Source organism: Passer montanus, unplaced genomic scaffold (genome assembly GCF_014805655.1).
Source record: "Passer montanus isolate IOZ18808 unplaced genomic scaffold, ASM1480565v1 scaffold58, whole genome shotgun sequence".
Taxonomy (NCBI): Eukaryota; Metazoa; Chordata; class Aves; order Passeriformes; family Passeridae; genus Passer; species Passer montanus.
The window spans coordinates 920,133-940,073 of record NW_024370816.1 but is presented as its reverse complement, the minus strand read 5'-3'; the positions used below and the strand labels follow the sequence as shown (position 1 = coordinate 940,073).

General features: G+C 37.4%; 1 protein-coding gene across 8 annotated transcripts in view; it reads right to left on the bottom strand.

Moving 5' to 3' along the window:
• Positions 1-19,941, bottom strand: part of NTNG1 (netrin G1) — a 146,115-nt gene that overhangs the window by 37,660 nt on the left and 88,514 nt on the right. For 7 of the 8 annotated variants that reach the window (XM_039726340.1, XM_039726342.1, XM_039726344.1 and 4 more), the window contains exons 4-5: positions 19,082-19,254; positions 9,347-9,373 (exon numbers count right to left, since the gene is read on the bottom strand). In XM_039726340.1, the coding sequence (XP_039582274.1) occupies positions 9,347-9,373; positions 19,082-19,254 (200 nt within the window). Of the gene's footprint in view, positions 1-7,739; positions 7,880-9,346; positions 9,374-19,081; positions 19,255-19,941 lie in introns of all 8 variants that reach the window. The other variant, XM_039726346.1, reaches the window with a different exon arrangement.

Sequence of the window (19,941 nt, the reverse complement as noted above, 5' to 3'; positions counted from 1 at the left end):
GCTTAAAATATAATTTTTCATGATGAGAAGATATCCTAGGCCAATATATATAGTTCTAACACCAGGAACAAAACAGGAACATATTGTGTTAAATCTGCTCTGCAGAGATAAAACGACAGTATCAGACAAATATGGACTTCTTACCAAAGACACATATCTTACTGTAACATCCTGTTTCAGGGCCTTTTGAGTGAATTGCATATCTGTTATTAGAAGAAATATATTTACCAGTAGAGTGGGCCTCTTCTTTGGCTCTCGCACTTTTGTGTGTTTCATCTATTTCCTATCATCTGATATATCTGCTGATATATTTTACAGCTTGATTTTTTTTGTCATAACGTTAAATATCTAAATTTCTTATAAGTTCTAGAAAATGTGTTACTTGCATGAAGCATTTTGTGTGAGCTATAGAATTAGCTGTGTCTCTTTAGATCTTCATCTCCTTTGATTAATATGTTCTGGAGCTGGGGAAGTGAGGAATGACAACCCTTAGCAGAATGGTGCTGGGTCTTGGAGCGGAAAGTGAAGGGGATGAGGTTTTGGGGAAGGAAAGAAAACCTGTTTCTCTGTTACCATCTGCCTAGCTTTGCACATTAGACTTGGACTGTGTTTTTATAATCTTCTCTGAGTACTGCAATGGTTGTGTCTTGTCTGAACCAAACAGAATTCTTCTTAAAGGTCACATCAGCCTTTGTCCCTAAAGTTCTCCCACACAGAGAACAATGAAAGGAAAGGATGGGGACCTGCACTGTGCCATTTGCTGTTAGGCAGTCTTCTGCAACTGAATGGGTCAAGTTGTAATTTAATCACATAATTACATCGGATTCTTCATTCTTGTGCTTTTTCCTTATCAATCAAGAAAACTGAAGAAAGAAAAACGGAACGAGTCTGGTAGATTTTCAAAGAGTCTGCATATTGACTGCCATTAACCTGCCTCTACAGGTCAAGATCCACCAATTCCCACACATAGGAAGTGCAAGTGCCCAGTCAGAGTGGATGACAAGAACTGTCTCCAAGCTGTACCTAGTGAGGTGCTGTGGTAACCCTCGCCCCCTCCACTGACAGACTGCTGCCAAGCACCTGAGAGACCACCTTCCTCCTCCTCCTCAGGCACTCACTGACAAATTGCTTGCACAGTTTATTCCCTGTCAAATTTTGGTAGGTTTAGGAACACTTAGACTTGACCTAAACATTTGAAAGTGACTGGACATTAGGCATAATATAAAAATCAGGAGTTAAAAAAGGAAAAGCAATTGTTATGGACTATGTTGTGCTGCTGTCCCCTGAGTCTTTTTTATTTTTAGCCATTGTGTTGCATCAGAGTTGTTGCAGAAAACTGGTCACATTTCAGACTGGAGCTTCCCATATCCTGCTTGTGTTGTTGAGTACAGTGTGGCATGCCTGCTATAAAAATTCCCATGTATAGTGGTCTTCAACTGAAAGGGCCTAGGTATTACCAGAAGTAAAATTAATAGTGTCAAATAATTTTGTAATGCCTTAGGATTAACCCTCTGAAATTTGTAATTTCATAAACTATAGGTCCTATATAGTAAATCAGATACTTTACATAATCAAACTGATATAACCAGTAATATTTAATATATAATTTATCCTGATTATGATTTTTCTGACTAATATAATGTCCAAGTAAAATCATTCCTTGTAAGGCAGAAAAAAAGTCATATTCAATTTCTCAGAAATTCTATAAATGTCGTAGATCTGTACTTGTTTTAGCAAACTTAAAGTGGAGGTTGTGACTTCCTGCAAAATAATTAAAAATTCCCTGACCCTTTAAATTAGATAACAGTGAACTGAGTTTCTTAATGGGCACCCAAAACAATAAAGAGCATATTTACAGTGCCAGGAGATTACCATTTAAGTATTATTACTAGTGATTATTAGTGGATATTACTGATAATTATAACCATATTAGAAAGGACTTCTGGAGGTGATTTATTCCCACAGTTTGCTCATGGCAGGGTCAACTTTAAAGTCAGATGAGGTTGTTGAAGGTCATATCCAGCTGAAACCAGCTGCTACTTGGTAATGTGGTTAATGCTCCTTAGACTTAAATCATTCTGTTATGTGTTTTTTTTCAGTCTTTGGTAAAGAGAATATCTTTTACTCATATCCTTTATTCATGGTATGTATTTCCATCGAGATTACAGGTTGCTTGATAAAGGTCTTTCTTTGTGTCTTTGAATGTTTTTTTAATGGCAATGACTTGAAATGCTTTATCTGAAAAGGTAGGTGAAATATCCAAGTCCAAAGATGCTGGATGTCATTCCTACATGTACATTGGAGCAGATGAGTCATCCCTTGAACAGACACTGGGAAGATTCATTTAGCAACTAGTTATTCTTTCACAGCAACCTGTGAAAATATTTCTAGTCCTTGGTGATTACCACCAAGGGCTTTATTTATAGAGAAGTTGACTAGATAAACCAATCTTTTCCAGAACAGTTCCATGCCTGGAAACTGCATTTTGTAATTAGAGTCATTATTTACCAGAATAATAAATGAATGTTGGGGTAGGTGTTCTATAAGATGTGCTATTTCTGTAAAAATCTACTGTAAAATATTTCATGACAGTTATTCTGGGCAAGCAAGGCTAAGAAATGTGAAAGAGAGTTTCTGAATGTATGTTTGAGTGTTATTATTTAAAAGAGAAACTACTGTAGGCATCTTTAAGAGTGGAGGTATGCAAGCTGTGTGACTGAGGAAAAATCAAATATGACACCTTAAATTTGCACTGGACATTTTTGCATTTTTAGTTACTATTGTTCCAAAGCCAATCATATGTAGAAAGTAAGTATTGGAAAAAAATTTTGCTTTCATGAAGTAAGGAAAAACTAACTGCATTATACTTATTAGATGTATGATAATTTCCTTTGTCTCATCCCAATATTTTTTGTTATTTCCTCCCTGACATACAGTATCAGAATTACTTCCAATATTAAATGAAGAAAATCTGTCTCAAATATTCACTGGAAGTACAGTCTGCACCATGGGCTGTATCATGGTTTCAAATGGGGAAAATAAAGGAAATGAATGGGTAGTTTCAGCCTAATTCCAACCCGACAGCTGCACATGAAAAAATCCTGTCACGATCTTGGCAGAAATTAATGGGCATTTTGTTGGTTTCTCACTCCAACCAAGTAGTGAGCTGGCAGTAAAATGAAAGTGTATTCCCAGTGAGAGGGGCTGTCCCTGCTCAGGGATGAGGGCAGGGGTGATGGAGCGCAGGAATTCTCCGCTGCTGCCGACAGTGCCTGATCACCCCCTCAAGTGATCCTGCTGGCCCAGCCCACAGACAGTGCAGCTGCTGGAAATTACTACCTATAAATCTCTAAGTCTTAAATAATGCTCACTAGTGGCAGACAGGGAGCACTTGTGTTGGCAACTATCATAATTAATTTAATTTTTAATAACAATAAGGAACCCCTGTGAGATATGCTGATGAAGATGTTTTCTAACTTTCTTTCCATAAAAAAAAAATAAACGTGTATCAGTATAAACTTCATGATTCAGTAGAACTTCATGTCTCTAGCCACAGAAAGCTGGCCTTGCTGCTACCTATTTTAAACCATGAGTAGGCAGCAGTAAATATCTGTTCTCAATTAGAGATGCCTGCTGAGGACAGTGGACTTATGACAGTTGTTTTAGGTGCTAATATTGAACAAAAAAAATTAGGATTTTAAAGAAATAATGCTCACTGAAATCACTGGCAGTTTAGTAGCTGCTGGAGTAATCAAGTGTGTTTATATCAGATTGTATTCCACCACTTGCAATCATCATATCATTGTTACAGCATTTCTATCTCCTTTGGTCTTTTGGAAGCTGTGATAATCTACCTCACATAAAATTTGCCTTTTAGCACTCTCATTAAACTGCAAAATCTAAATCACTGAAAGAGAGAAATGCTGATTTTTTTTTAAATCACGCTTTATTTTATTAAGTTAAAAAAATACTTGGCCAATATTAGGCAATCTTTCTTGGAGCAATGTAGGAAGTTTCATACCTGTTCCTTTGAAGAAAGGAGAATTCTGCATAAATGTGAAGATGTGGTTGTTTTATGGTAGCTCCTCAGCCATAACAGCTTTTATAACTGTTGGAAGAATTTAAATGTAATTAGTCCTTTATGTGTCCACTTGTAGAGTAAAAAAGAAAGTGTTTTTTTCAGAGGCTTAAAAAAATAATCCAAGGATCCATCTCTGGAAACTTTCAGAGATCAGAAAAAATATACCAATGATTTGAACAAATTTTTGGCTGATTCTCAAAATAGTGAGGGCTGAGGGAATTCTTCAATTTTAAGTATTTCCATTTAAATGTTTGTAGAAGTGCACAATTAATTCAAGTATTTTTGGAATTAAACATTTAGGTACCTTCTCATGAAAAAACAAATTACTTTGTTGATTGTTTGCAGGGGTTGTGTTGTTATTTTTTATTTGGACTGGTTCTGCTTTTTCCTATAAAAATGTTAAAATTGTCTGATCACCCAGAATTACTATACAGTAATTCCCAACTGATGAACAGTAAATCAAGATTTGTTTTTTTAAATCACTGTGCTGATTTGGAAATCTCATTCTTTGCTTTAGTCTGTGAAATAAACTGATTACATGTCTTAAGGAACAGAAAGAAAAAGATAAGAGGGTAACATAGAAATGCATTTTTTTCCTGGCAATATCTCCCCAAGTTTTATAGATAATTAGATGTTAAAATATCTTTTTAGGTTGTGTCTACTCTCTATAAACTTTCTTGAGTAACTGAGCTCAACTTGCATATTGCAAGTGTCATGTGTTTTGCATGGGTACCATGGTACATATTGGAATGTTGACATCTTATTTTTTGGAGTATCCTGTCACTGCATTATTTATTGGTTAGATGAAAGATAACTATGAATTGAGTAGTTCTCTATATATTGCAGCAAATCAAAAAGCATTGAAAACACTATGTGATTGACAGACTGATTTAAACTAACTCAAGATGGTGGTGGAAAACTGGGAAGAGGAATGAGAAACAACTCTAAACTGTCAGTGGCTGTGTCTGAGACTGCTGAGCACAGCTCTTCTTATCTGTTAAAATTGGTGGATCTGGCAAAACCAAAACTGAAATGAAGGCTCCCTCAAATCCCATCCCAAGGACCTGGCAGTGCTCCCTGGGGCAGCACTGGTGGTTTCTGACCCTGCCCTTAAAATCACTTGATTTATTAATATATTTGTCACAGCAATTTTAGCAGAGAGGCAGTTTCTGCTTCATGCTGGGCTCAGTTCTGCTTCCTCACCTTCAGGGGACACACCCAAGCTATACAGCAAGAAAGTGGCTTTGCTGGGACTCCTACCAGGTACAACTATCTGTAATGGAATTATTTGGAATGTAAATTTCTCTCAGATCCAGTATTCAAATGAGCACATCATACCACAAAGGCCATTTGTATTTTCTTTCAGCTCAGTAATGTTTTAATATAGTGTAAAATCTAATTTGTGAAGGAAAAGATTCCAAGAGCTTCAAAGCATTAAAGGAAGGAAAATAAATACTGGCTTGATATTATAATCAGTTATCTAGATAAGGTGATTGCCTTAGACAGGAAGCCTGATTAACAGTATTATTTATTAGAAGGTCAGATTTGGATAAAATGAAATTGAAATAAGAACATTTTGCTTATATGTCCAAAATAACAGACACAGTCTGAAGACAATATTGGAATGTTTTAAGGAGATAAATATCTGAATGGTCCCTCAACAGTATAGCTTTCTGTAAAACTTGACCTCAAGTAATAATAGGAAAGTAATGTACAACCTAGTTATGCATGTTTATGCCCTGCTGACATGTGTTGGGTACAGACTCTAGTCCAGAGTTTGGCATGGTAATGGCTTTGCTCACACGACTGAAGATTTAATAAGAGAACTTCTTGGTTACTGCAAAAGGGCCAAATCAGGTCCAAAATACTTTGTGTTGTTATTAAAAAATAAAAAAAAATCCACTAATATTTGCTCTCGCCACCTTTTAAGATATATGTTTACCACATTAGAATTTCATTACAAAGAAATAAATCTATGCTCATCCAGACACTATTTTAGTTCCAGAAAAATATCTACGAGTATTTTTCAAGGTTAAGAAAACAATCAAATAAGAAAGTGCCCATTCAGTATTTTTTTTTACTTCATCTTGCATTCATTATCATTAAAGTTCTCTTAAATTAAAATTGACTATAAGGAAGAACAAAAACATAGAGAACAAAGCAGAAAATACTGTTTGGTTATTGTGATTGCATCTTGCACTTGGGTGCATGGTCTGTCTCTAAACTCTGACTCATCTGCCAGCAGCAGGCTTTAAGGTGATAATCGCCCACACAGAGCTATTTGCACATCATGTCTATCTTATCCTCTATCTAATTATACCCTCTGTAACAAACTGTTTAGCATAATTAGCGGAGTTATGCTTTACAGAAAAAAAAGAAGCAATCGTTTAGAAGACTCAACTTTTTGAAGGCATACATGTACAGATTAGTAATGTTGGTATTTGGTCACAACAGTGAACATTTTGATGCACTGCTCTATGTAAAATTGTACAATCATTATTTTAGCAAGTAAAATAATGCAGTTTTCAGAATGTTTACATACTGTATATAAGCATTGCTTAAAATTATGAAATTGTTTTGGGACTCATTAATTGCTAACACTTTCACCAGTATTTTTTCAGACATGGCTGAAAAATGCTGAAAGAGCCAGCATTGTAATCAAGAATGCTGGAAATGATCAGAGAACCTATTATTCAACTAATAGACAACAGCAGGTACAAATTACCTTAATGGGAAAGCTCTGGGTTTTTTGGTTTTTTGGTTTGATTTGTTTTCTTCTAGATGATCAGAAAGGATGTTTACCAATGACCACTGGTTTTTTGTGATCAAATTTTAGTGCTAAGCTGCTTTAATACAAAATCCTTTGAGGTAAAAAAATGACAATAGAGAATAATACATATATGTGCACACAGGTGAATGTATTTTATTCTTTGCTGGCTTTCATTGCAGTCTCAAAAAAGTGTCAATGAACATTGCTTGAGATGGCATCTTCTTTGCATGCTGGAAATTTAGTGTTTCTAACCCCCTGCCCCAACCCCTTCCTCCTTATAAACTAGAAAAAGCTGGGAGCACACAAAAGCCAATACCCCCTGTAGGTGTTTGCTGCCAGGCAAAATGAAACCCAAACGGAATCTCCCAAGAGTAACTTCCTGCTCCCAGATGGGGAAAAACTCCGTTGATATGAAAACAAATGCTGTGTTAGTATAGACAAAACAAAAATCATGCAGAATCCATTAAAGCAGCCATGACTAATTAATCTTGTTTGGTTTTGTGTGTTAATTGGACTTCTGTTAAATTCTCTTTGAGAACAGGATAAATTTATGGATTCTATCCATGTTTAACAAAAATTCTGCTATTCCTATGTTAGAGGAAGGGTGTTTAGAACATTAAGCAAGCAGAGTTATTTCTCCCCTGAGCTATTTAAGAAAAATCACATGGAAAAAGCAAGCAGAGTATCAGTATTTACTTGTGCTCATGAAGAGATGCTCATACTTCACCCTTTCCAGGTAGACAAAGAAACATGTTGAATTCTACCACATATTATCCCAAGACATTTACAGCAGACTAAAGATAAAACATAGATTTGCAGAAACTCTTGTATTTCCTATAGAATGTTAAACAGAATTTTCTCTGTTCGTAATAAATAAACTGTACTAACCATCCCAGTGTAAAATACAAAGAGGTCAACAATGCATCCTTTCAGCTCACCATTGTTCAAAAGGTATTTGAGTTTCCCTATTAAGTTTTCAAAGGCCAACATCTGCTGATGCTCAGAAATGGTAGATGTGGTGACGAAGGCTGTATGGAGGGTGAAGTGAAAACACAACCATATCGACCATGCAACACAGTAGTACTAAGAAACTAGCACAATCAAACTCCAAAGAACTGTTTCCCATTCATCCCATTTCTGTTATTAATGGCAGGATTATTTCTGAGAACAGTGACATAAACTTATTCTCTTTCATTTAGTTATTTTTTTTTTAAATCAAACATGTATAAACACAAAGTTTTGAAAATAGCACATCACTATGAATCTGCAGGCGTGCAATACCAGAGGAGACACTAGAGCAGGCAAATGACATTATTAAGATGGAAGGCTTTCATTTGCACATTATTGTCATTGATGCTGTTTTTCTATTTAAAGCAGAAAACAGATGCTGTGGCATTCAGCTGCTTGCACTTGCAAGGGAGATAGTTTTGATGGCATTTAACTTGCCTGTCTAGAGCTTAACAAATCAGTGCTATTCATGAGCTTAAGTAAACTGAGTTGATTATAAATTGATAGTCCTGACACTGCATCATAAGAAGTGAGACAGTTTGACCCAAATTGTTAAAAACTTTTCACTTGGATACTGGATATAGCAAATTGCATTTAACAACTGTGGTATTTTACAACTGTGATTGTCCTGTATTATGCAAGTTCTGTCCAAAGTATTTGCAAAGCTGAGGCTGTGGGGAATATTCTTTCCTTGAGCCACAGCAGGATCCCATTTCTCCCTCCCTGCTTTATTGACAATTAACTAACGTGCCATGACTGTGTGCACTCCTCAGCTGTGGAACTCAGCTGAGGCTCACAGCTCAGCTGCTGTGCACTTGGTCTCTTCACATGCTTTGTTTCAGTAATCATCTATTTCATAGATATACCAGTTTTTTACATAACAGTGTCATGATTTTGTTATAGTTTAAGAGTTGTATTTTGGTGCTTTGATTACATACAGGCAAGCATTTTTCTGTGAAGGAACATAATTCTATTTATTTTGTGGAGTAAAGCCGAGTTCAAAGCCTGCTAGAGTTAATGCAGATTCCAGCAGATACGCTGCATTTGCTAATCTACTTCATAGAAATGAAAGCTATTCCATTTATAAACTTTTCCATTTGCTCTTTGAATTTACACACATATACATGCATGAAAATTATTGGTCCTATGCTTCTGTTATTAGCAAACACTTCAAAATGCTCAACAAATATTTTCTCTGCAACAGTGTCTTAATTCTTTGTGTCACACTAGTTTTATAGGACTCAGTGCTCATCTGCTGATAAGAATCGATCAGACAATCTGGGGCTGAATGCAGATGTAAGGAGTGACATTGTCTCTGACCACGTAATAACAGTTACATGTTAATGCCAGAGAGGAAGGCCAATACACAGCCCCTGCACCACAGGGCATGCTGTCAGAGAAACTTATCTACACCAGAAAGGGATGTTGGGAAATCAGATCCATGAAGCTGAATGACAATGCAAAACGATACTGGTTTTATTACTTACTACCAATACTGGAAATACTGGGTATACCTGCAGAGAAAGAAAAAACACAAAGAAGTGTAGTTAGCTGTTTGCTGTAGCTGGCCAAGCTATTATACCTAAGATTCCGAAAACATCTTCAGAATACTTTATCAATACATAGTTAAACTCAAGCATCTGCCATTACATGCCCAGTCCTTTATAAATGCAGAGTCTTTTAGATTTTTCAGTATGGGGCTGCAGGGACCAGTAAAATGCATTGACAGATGGGATCTATACCAGCGCTCTTAACTTCATGAATTTGTTCAGAACAGTTTTGTATTTCAACTAACCAGCCATTAGATTTAATGCTCTAGATAAAAATATCAGTCATGCATGTATTATGCAGATCCAGGAGAGTAATTTAACCAAGGGATAGATGCACTGCTAACTGCTTTGGCCAGCTGCTTAAATCAGTTGGTACCTTCTGTTGCTTTAATTGTATAGAACTATTTTTCCCTCTTTTACCTGACACTTATCTAAATTAAGCTATGTAAAAGAAATGTAATTGAGTGAAACAATCTAATGCAGTAGGTTGGCCATATTGATTAAGCCTCTCATTGATTTATTTTTTTTCCTGTGTTCATTTCAATTCCTAAACCGAATTAATGCAAGGAAACCATTCCAGAGACGGGTGAAATTTACCATAAGAGGTGGGGCTGTTAAGGAGTAAAACTCCTTCACTGGGTTAGCAGTGTGGGATCTCATGCTGTATAATGCAATCCCAACAACTAGCTTCTTGTCAGGTCTGCCCTGAAAATTAGGCTTTGTGTGTAGCACAAAACCATTGATATGAAATCTTTCCTAAAATGCCATTTTCGTAAGATTAAATGCCATTGTTAATGGGACTGTGGCTCATCACTTGGGTCAGTCAGAAACTGCAGATCAGTATTGAAATCCTGGATATTTGCATCCTCTTCCTTAAATACAGTTTGATTTTTTTTAAGTTTTATTGACTTTTGTGGCATGCATTTTGTTGCAGAAATCTGTCTGTTTCTCCATTAAACATCTGCTACACTTCTTTCAACATCTATCTTAAAGTTCTCCATTACTCAGAGATGGCATGGACCTCACTCTGCAATTAAGTGAAGGAATGTCTTGAGAATAAATGATATTCAATGTAAGCAAGGTTTCAGAGACAAGTTGGGAAAAATCCTGACTTGTGGCATGGCTAAGACAATGCTGAAGTAAAAGAATTTGCAGAATGGGGACCAAACCTAGACTTTTTATGTTTCACCACATCACTCCTGGGGCACACGTTAGAATTGCAGCTCCCGGGTTTTATATCCTATGGAAGCCATGGCCTGGCAGAGCACCATGGACAGCACCTGCTGCTCACCCAGCCCCACACTGACACTGTTTGCAAACTTAAGTATTTCTACTTCTGCTGAGATGAACGTGTATTTTCCAAAATTTTAGCACCATGAAAAAGGTGAAAGCTAAATGCAAATATCATCATAATAGAACAATGTGGTCATAGTTCTTATAGTAACAAAAAGTGCTTTTCGTGGTTAAGATCATTAAAGAGAATGCCTATCCCCTTATTTTAAATGGCAAAAAGACAATCTATTTTAAAATGTTTTTCCCTGAAGTTTCAATAGCAGCTTGTTTAAATTTTTGCAAGTCATTGTAGCTGGTTTAAATTAGCAGGATTAGTTTTCCTTTATACACTCATGGAACCTACACAAATATTAGACAAAAGACAAAAACTGTGTTCTCACACTCACACTTGAGCTGTGAAATGGTATTTGTATTTCCTCTAGGTATACTCCCCCGCCTCAAACCTCTCTGTCTCCTACACACATATACAAATATCCTTTCCTTTCTCTCCTGAACAGATTGTAGCAAAGGAAGAGGTTTTCCTGCAAGTCTGCTTGCCTCACATTATTGTACGTCAAAATTTTCAATGAATTCATAGTGATAAATGCTTCCTGGGCAGAAAATAATGAACACAAGATGCCTGCTAGCTTGAGGGCTCTGTATTAACCTTGCAAAGATATCTTCAGGTTCTGTTTCAAAAGCTGTTTTGCTATTTCTGTACAGAGTTTTTTAGTTGGTGTGGTCTTCTGTAACCACACTGGTTTTTGTGCTACCAGGTATCTCTGTGTGAGGTGACTGGCCTTGATAGTGCACTACTTTATGTCCTTCTTACTGAAGAGAGTGAGAATGACACTTCTGAGTTTGTCTGGAAAGGAGCTGGTTATGTAGGGCCACGACGCAGGATCTATTAACACTCTGTGAAAACCGCACATATGATGAGGAAATTATTCTTAGAAGGAGTGTTTGTGTGAGATCTGGAGTTACATATTGAGGCTAGCTCTTAAATTCAGCTGAGCTGGGTTTGGTGCAAGTCCTTAGGTAATCAGGCACAGGAGGTGTGATTCTGCTCTCCCTCTCTGTCAGTGTGGAGGCAGGCAAGGGCCTGAGCACAGGCCTCTGCCCGTGTCACCACTGCTGGGGACAACCACAGGCTGTGGGGTCATCCCTGCACTGCTGGGGACAACCGCAGGCTGTGGGGTCATCCCTGCACTGCTGGGGACAACCGCAGGCTGTGGGGTCATCCCTGCACTGCTTGGGACAACCACAGGCTGCGGGGGCATCCCTGCACTGCTGGGGACAACCACAGGCTGTGGGGTTGTGCTCCCACTGCTGGCCCTTGGCTTGAACCTGCTCTGTTACATGGCATGGATCGTTTCCAGTCAGCCTTGTACTGAAACTGAAATCTGTGAGCACTTTGCAGCAGTGAAGTGATGGGGACAGGTTAGAGAGCTGAAGGATCAGGCCTCCTTTGATGGACAATTCTGTTGTACAAGGCACAAAATGGGATTGAATTGACACCTATTCAGTTGTTAAACCAAAGCAATGTTCAGCCTAAATTATCTTCCAGTTGAAATCACTGGGATGGTTATTAATGGTAATAGATTTACAGTGAGGGGACATCAAGTAAAGCATGCCAAATAAGTTCAGAGGTTGGTACTGCCCCTGAAATTGCAAATATTGCAGGAGAAAGTCACTAATACTATTTATTATTTTTGACTTGAGGGCGGTGGTTTGGTATATTACATGTTCACTGTAAGTGCATCTAAATATATATGCATTACTTGAGAAGAAAAAAATCTGGTGTTTTCCGTTCGTACGATCTTCTGCATCTGCCCTGTAATTTTCTCATTTCCCCTACTTTCAGAAATGGGTTGTTTTAGCTCTTAGCTACCATGGAGCTGGCTATTGAGATGAAGAAAAAAGCAAATCAGATGCTAGCAAAGAAAGCAAGTTTTTGATTCTATCTCTAGTTTGTGTCAGTGTGAAATCCCTAACGCAAAGAAATGGATCAAGCTTTCCATGAGAAGGACCACACTGCTGCTTCCAGTGTCAGGGCAGGTCAGACCCTGCAGCCCCTCTTAGCACCTCCATTGTCAATGCCCTGCATGTGCTTCTGGCAGGACTCTTAAACAGGAACAAAATATAGAGCTTTTCATAGCAGAGTCAGAGCAGGGATGTTAATGCTTCATCCGATCTTTTGCTAGAATATCTGCCCTGCAGCATGACAGCACTCCCTGCAGTGAGTCTTTCTTCCCTTTGCAGCTCTTCTATTGAGGAATGATTGCAATATCAGATGCTCAGCATCAATTTCAGAACTTCTGAATCTCTAGCAATTTAAAGCCCTGAGAAGCTCGATGATACTGGTGTCTTGTAATCCCTCAAAGGGAGTGATCATTATGATTGTAGGAGCAAACTTTTCATGGATTGTTAAACCTGTATTCAGACAAAGGATTACACACAGTCAAAGAAAATTCTTTGGAAATTTCATCTGTTTCATTGCAAGAGCCCCAGAACTCCTGCTACTGTTAATTTTGCAGTTGTTCCTCTGTATAGATTGAATTAATAGAAAAGGCACTGCTTTGATGAAGTTTCTTATCCCTCACCTCTGCTTTCCCAAGCGATACCACCAGAAATAAATGGGACAGAGGAAATAATTATTGTTTTATTGGGTAACATCTTTTAAAATTTGAACTTCTTTGTGTTATGTTTTAGTGAGTCCAAACCAGTACTGAAAACTCTGTCTAGGAAATACCCAGTGAGATAAAAAGATTTTTTTTTCCAAGTAATCATAATTTATTGATAGAATATTAGAAACTTTGCAAAGCCTGAAACTCAGACTGTTTCTGGCACTTTGAACATCTTAAAACAGACACTTTGCCTTCCCGTGTGCTGCTGCTTAAGGACCAGAAGTCTCTTTCATTTCACCTTTTCACTGTATATGGCAAAAATAGAGTTGTTTGAAACCAGTGACGTACGGAAACAATTCATTTCCCAGCAACAGATGTCACCACAGCCAGCACAAACAGCCAGCTCAGCAGGGTCATGCAAGAGGGTAGAGTGCTGAAGGATAATTTTTCAAGCCTTTTAAAAAAAATACACCATATTATTTATAATGCATTGTTTTTAGGTATGTACCTGCAATGTTTTGCTGGCTATTGCACTGGATACCCAGTTGAAGGAAAATGAGTTTATCAGTTGCAGATTTTGCAGTTTTTCCTGACATTCCTGTTTACCTGAATGTTCTTGATACACTGCAGTTTTGTCCTTACACTTGGTTTCCCAGCCTTTAGTGTGACATGTTCCTGTGGTTTTATACCTTCTGTAAGCTTCGTGGACTAATATTAATATGTAATATAAATATAAAATAGGAGCAATATGAAGCTTTGCTGTTTTGTAACTTATTGATTGATATCTTCCTTTTTCTCTTCGAAACAGGTTGTCAAAAGCATCAAGGAACCATATTTTATAACTTCAACATAAGTGTCCCATTCCTTCAAATCAAGTCATGAAAAAGGCACTGGAAAACTTACAGTTACTTGGGAGAATGGGCCATTAGAAAATGGGACACTGTCTAGTTTATGAGTCTGCTTTGACTGGAAAGCAGCATGTGTGATCCTTTCAGTGAAAGAGATTCGTTACCTGGATTCCTGACTAGAAAGCACAACTTCTTGGACAGCTTCATTTATGCAGGTCCTTCAAGATGGCTTTGTGTCAGCAAGTATTTATGGGAAAAACTGAACATCAATGAGGGTAATACCAGTGCATTTCTGGAGGTGCCATAAGTTTTGCCAGAAACTGTTTTTGTGGCAGCTGTGCTGCATGGATGTCTTGTAAGTCTTTTCCCTTTTAAGGAGGTTTAAGGCTGTGTTGCTGAGACAGAGGCTGTACCATGGGAAGGGAACCCACTGCAGGAGAAATTTGGTAAACTGACACTGTCTGCCTGACTGTTGACTGAAAAGAGCCACCAATGTTTCCCGTGTCCTGGTCAATTCTTTGTTTCATGTTGAACTGTGAATTAGGAAAGTAATGTAACACCTGGGAGGGGGCTCTGCTGAGTGTGGGGCACTTTTGATACAGGTTATTGGTGGTGACTGACACAAAGTGAGCAGGCTTTGATGCAGGGCAGCTCAGTGCAGTCTGAGACAGCTCTGTCTGATGGAGCAAAGAACCTAAGTGCCAAAGATGATCTAAACAACAGGAGGAAGAAAAGGGCTACTGCTGTCAGACACAACTGCTGAGGAGAAAAGCTATCCTGTAATACCAAGTAGAGAGAAATTCAATAAGTTCACTTTGTGTGTCAAAACATATTGCCGAAAAAACTATCTATAGAATGTGGCAGCACAAGGGAATGAATGTAGTCACAAAATAGTCAATAAGATAGAGTGGAAATATAAAATAAATGCTGTGTGGAGACAAATGGAGAAATATTGTTAGTGCCAGTAAACAACAGAGTACTTGCTGTCCTTCACAGGAAAAGCATGGAAAAATGTTTTGCATTCTCCTGAAAACTCAGGGTGACTTAAAATGGTGAAGAAATAAATGGATAAAGAAAACAGCTTTGTGTCAAGGTTCCCACTATGACTACAGAATAATCTGGAATAGTATTCTGTTTCAGGAGCTGTAGCTTGAAACGGTATGATGAAGTCTTATTGGCCAGAAAAAATGGCAGAAACAGAGCAATGGAAACAACAGAAGTTCCAGCTGGGAAAGATTTGGAAATAAACATTAAGCTTCTTGTTGAATCTAAACAAATTTCACAAATTTTATCTTTTAATATTGTGGAAAGAAGAAAAAAAATCAGTCTTTCATTTATACAACTATTTTAAAGTGTATCTTATTTAAGCATATTAATGTAAACTTCAAACATATTTAAATTTTTAAATATTTTGTTCTTAGATGAAAAAGATGGTCTTTGAAAATTAGAGGAAGGAGAAGTATCAGAGGAACACTGTATTACTGGATTATACAAAGTGCCTCCAGAGAACTGAAGTAATATATGAAGGGAAGTTATTTCCATCAACATGTTCCAGGATCTGTTTCAGAATCCACACCTGACTAGGGAGAGTGCAACACCAGGGCTGCACTGCTGACCACACGATGGAGATGGTGACATCAAGGCAACAAGTTAAGTGAAATTACACTGACTGTGCAAAGAGTTCACACAGTAATGAATAGCTTCATAGGCTCCAACACATACAGCCTTAAATCAGGGAATGACAAAAGAATTGAAGATTTACATATCATAAATGATTGCTGCTTGTACCAAAGAATCAGACAACCCACAAGAAGAGAAACTGATTTAGTTCTGAAGCAGTGCATAGGACACAATTCAAGAAGTAGTTATCAGAGAACCACTTCTGGACTGAAACTTAACATGCTTGTTGAGAAGGAAAAGGATAAAAAAAAATCCACTGCAGTAATATTTAACTTTGTGAGAGCGAGGAAACGAAAATGAGGAAGTTAGATAAAAGGAAAGTGAAAAGAACATCTAAAAAGATATGCATGCAAACAGCATGGAAGCAGCTGGAGGCAAGTGTATGAGATGCTCAGAATAATCATATGTAACTCATCTCTTTTTTTGTAACTTATAGAAATTAGCTCACTTATAAGAAAAAAGAAAAAAAAAATCCAAACCCCAATGCCAAATTCAAAACAACAGAATGTAGATGATTTTGGAAAGATACCCTTCACAAGTGTAAGTCTTCTCAATGGAGAAAGACATGGGAAAAAAAAGCATTAAATCTGCCAATTTAAATATAAACCACAGTATTTCAAAAATCAACTACCTATGGACACAGAAGTTAGAAATTCTTTTTTGTTAAAACAATCATTCTAGAAGCAGGAGGCCCAGAGAGATAACTGGGAAGATGGGCAATTGAGGTGTTATTAATACTATGACTAATTAAGAATTAATTTAATATTGAATACTAAATTAATTGTTTTCACTGATGTTCACAACAAAGAAAGAGAGATTCTCACCTGCTGAGGAATTTTCTCAAAGTCTGTGAGCATCTGAAGTAAATGATATTGAACAAGAATTGCCATGAGGAAATGCTGCCCCAAGAAGTATTTTACAGGAAGTCAAATATGATGTTTCTGAACTAACTATTGGTAGCATATAACCTGTAATTTAAGTCAGCCTTGAGGCCAGAATGAATGTTTTAACTGTAATACAGTCTTAAAGAAGGACTCAAGGACTGATCCAGAGAGTAACAAAATATAAAAACCCCACATTTTAATGTTATCATGAAAGAGCCATGTTGTTGTCCTGTCTAGAATATCATGTGTAGTTTCAGCCTCACCAAATAAAAAAACGACATCACAGAACCAGAAGAGAAAGCACAGATGACCAGAAATGTGGCATGGTTTTATGATAAGATGAGAGAGATCAGGACCTGTCATTTAAAAAGAGTGGAAGAGTGGATAAGGTCAAGTCTATAAATGGTGTAACAGATGTAAACAGAGGTGCATTTTTTCTTTGTTCCTTTCTTATCTAAGGAGGTACTGGCTTAAACATTGAAAAATATTTAAGGCAAGCAGAATAAAATACCTTTCACTCACTGTTTCACTAAAATTAGAAATGTATTGCCATAAGGTATCACTGAGGTCAAGCTTATGTTAGTTGTGTGTCTCTCTCTGTTCAGCAGCAAGCAACCCTAGAAGTCCTGCTCAGAAAGCCAGTTTATTTGGTAAACTGAGAAGGTGAAGAAGAAATCCTTCATGCTTCTTCCTGTTTGCCAGAAATTCCTGTTACTGCTGACTGCTCAAGTCAGGATTTGAGGGTAAGTGGAGTATTCTTCAGCTCAAATAAGGTTATGTTTTCATGATGCTATCATCATCACCATCATCCCCAGAAATGACTACCTATTATTTATAAAATGTTTTGATTTTTGATGAAACTGTATGTTTGCTGAAATTCACTGATCTTGTTTTAACATAAAGTTGATTTAAAGCTTCAGACACTTTCAGTAGGTGCTAATTCCACTGTTCCATCTGTCGTGTGCTCATCTGACTGGGAATGAGGTAAAACTCACAGCAAGGTGAATTTAGCTAAAATCAACCTGGTGCATCTCACCATAAACACATCTTTAAAGTATTAATTCTGTGACCCACACTCAGTTTTTATAACAGGCAAAAAAAGTGAAGACTCTTACAAAATGTTTTTCCCTGCTTTCTGGAAGTTCATTTTTTTCTGCTCAGTAAGAATTTTATCATAATTTCATGCCCCCACACTTCATGGTTTGTTACTTGGTCTATTACTCTCACATTTTACTTGATAAGCTCCTGCTTCCTATGATCTTAATTTCTGAGTTTTGATTCTTCACAGCTGCTGCTTTGAAGTCTTAGATAACATTCTGAGCATTGCACATTGCTCCTGGTTTTAAACTTTTCATTCAGCTGCATCCATAGCTCTGTTTCTCTCAAATAACTTTTTCAATAAATTGTTATATCTAATATTTTAAAATGAATGTTTTGCTTTTAATCAGGGCAAAACTGTGGACTGTTTTCTTAAAAGAAGCTAGTAACTTCTATCAAAAGGTATTCTCATTTTCCATCCTTTCTTTAAAGGAATTTAATTCCGTTTTTCAGTTCAGGGGGATTCTGAATCACTGCGTATTTCATGTATGCGAGACAGGAAGAACTGATGGTCATACTTGTCTTTGTGCCCTCTCTTTCCAGTCCCACATTTTATTTTGGCCCAATCCCGTCCAGAACCAGGAAACAGAGCTGTCAGTAACTTCCTGCTTTGGATAATATGGAAGTGTGCTGGAACAGTCCACATGTGTGTTGTGGAGGGGCTGTTAGCTGGAAACAAGCAGATATAAAACCCCAAGTTTTGCCCTCATTTTCTCTCTTCAACACTTGATCTACAAGAATGCATCTGAGTCTGGACTGCAGGTTTAGATCTTTAGTTAGTAATATGAAAAATCTGGCCTGCGGTGTTTTTTCCCCCCTTTTTTAAATGCACAAAAAATGTGCAGGGATCTCACATGCTGAGCTGAGAGTGTCACTAACCTCAAGACAATGTATGAATGGAGAGCTGAGGGCACCGTGGCTGGAGCAGTACTGCAGTTATTCCCACTGTTTTCTCTCATCTGTGTGTGTTTTTTATGTGACGAGTCCTAACCTAACCTTCTCATTCCTTAGCCCTCTCTGTGCAGTGTCCAGGGATCTGTCTATGGATATAATCATGTGGTTCTCCTGGAAGTTATTTAAAACCATGTGAGAGCACAGATGATGTGTACTTACAATTAGCACTTACAAACTGACACCTTGTCCAGTTATACACACCGAGTCCGAAGAAATGACAAACTTTTGCAAACATTAATCTTCCTTCAGAGTCATGATATGGGGAAGAGTTGTAATAATAAAATATCCTTATTATACAGAACTACTTACAGATATTAGCAGTGCCCTTAGGTATAGGCAGATAAGAACCAGGGCTCCACGGTCGGCCCTGATAATTCTTCTTGCATTTTCCACAGTCTGGGCCCGTTGTGTTATGCTCACATTCACAAAGTAGTCTTTTGTTTTCTTCTTTACAGCCAGTAGCATGAAGGTTGCACTTACACCTAATTTTAAAAGGCAAAAATAAAACAAAGTGGGATGTTATTTAGAGGTGGGTGAGTTTAAGCTCAAGTTTTAGAAAAGCATGTCCTATGGCAACCACTTGATTTCTGTGCTGTCCGTCTGGTATTGTTCTACCAGGAAAACATGGCATCCCAACACATCCCTGCAAAGAGCAAGTTGCAGATCTTCAGCTCACAAGGTCTAAAAGCAAAAATGTCACTAAGACTCCAATATGCTGAATCTTGTTTTCACTAATACAGCACCACTGAGAACAAATAAGTGATTTATATATTTTTTTTTTTTACAGATAGGTCTATAATCTTGCAAAAATTCAAGAGTTACTATTCCCAGGAACAAAACAAGTCCTCTGCTTATGTCCTTAAAGAATCTGGTCCAAATTACATCCTGGGAGCCTGAGAAAACATACTTCATTTAAATATCCTCTGCAATTTCACACTTCAATAGAAGGAAAGCTCATTGTAATGGTGTCTTGCCATTTTTGTTCAGCAAGTACTGTCTTGTTCAGAAAGGAAATTTCTTTTCCTGCCTTAATTTAATATAGCTGTAGTAGCTGAAGATCAGACAAATTATTTTGGTAGGCACATTTAGTTTTACTTGGGGAAGAAACCTAATCAAGCCTTGTGACAAAATCATTAGATAAACCAGATTCTGCATCTGGTCTTAAATTC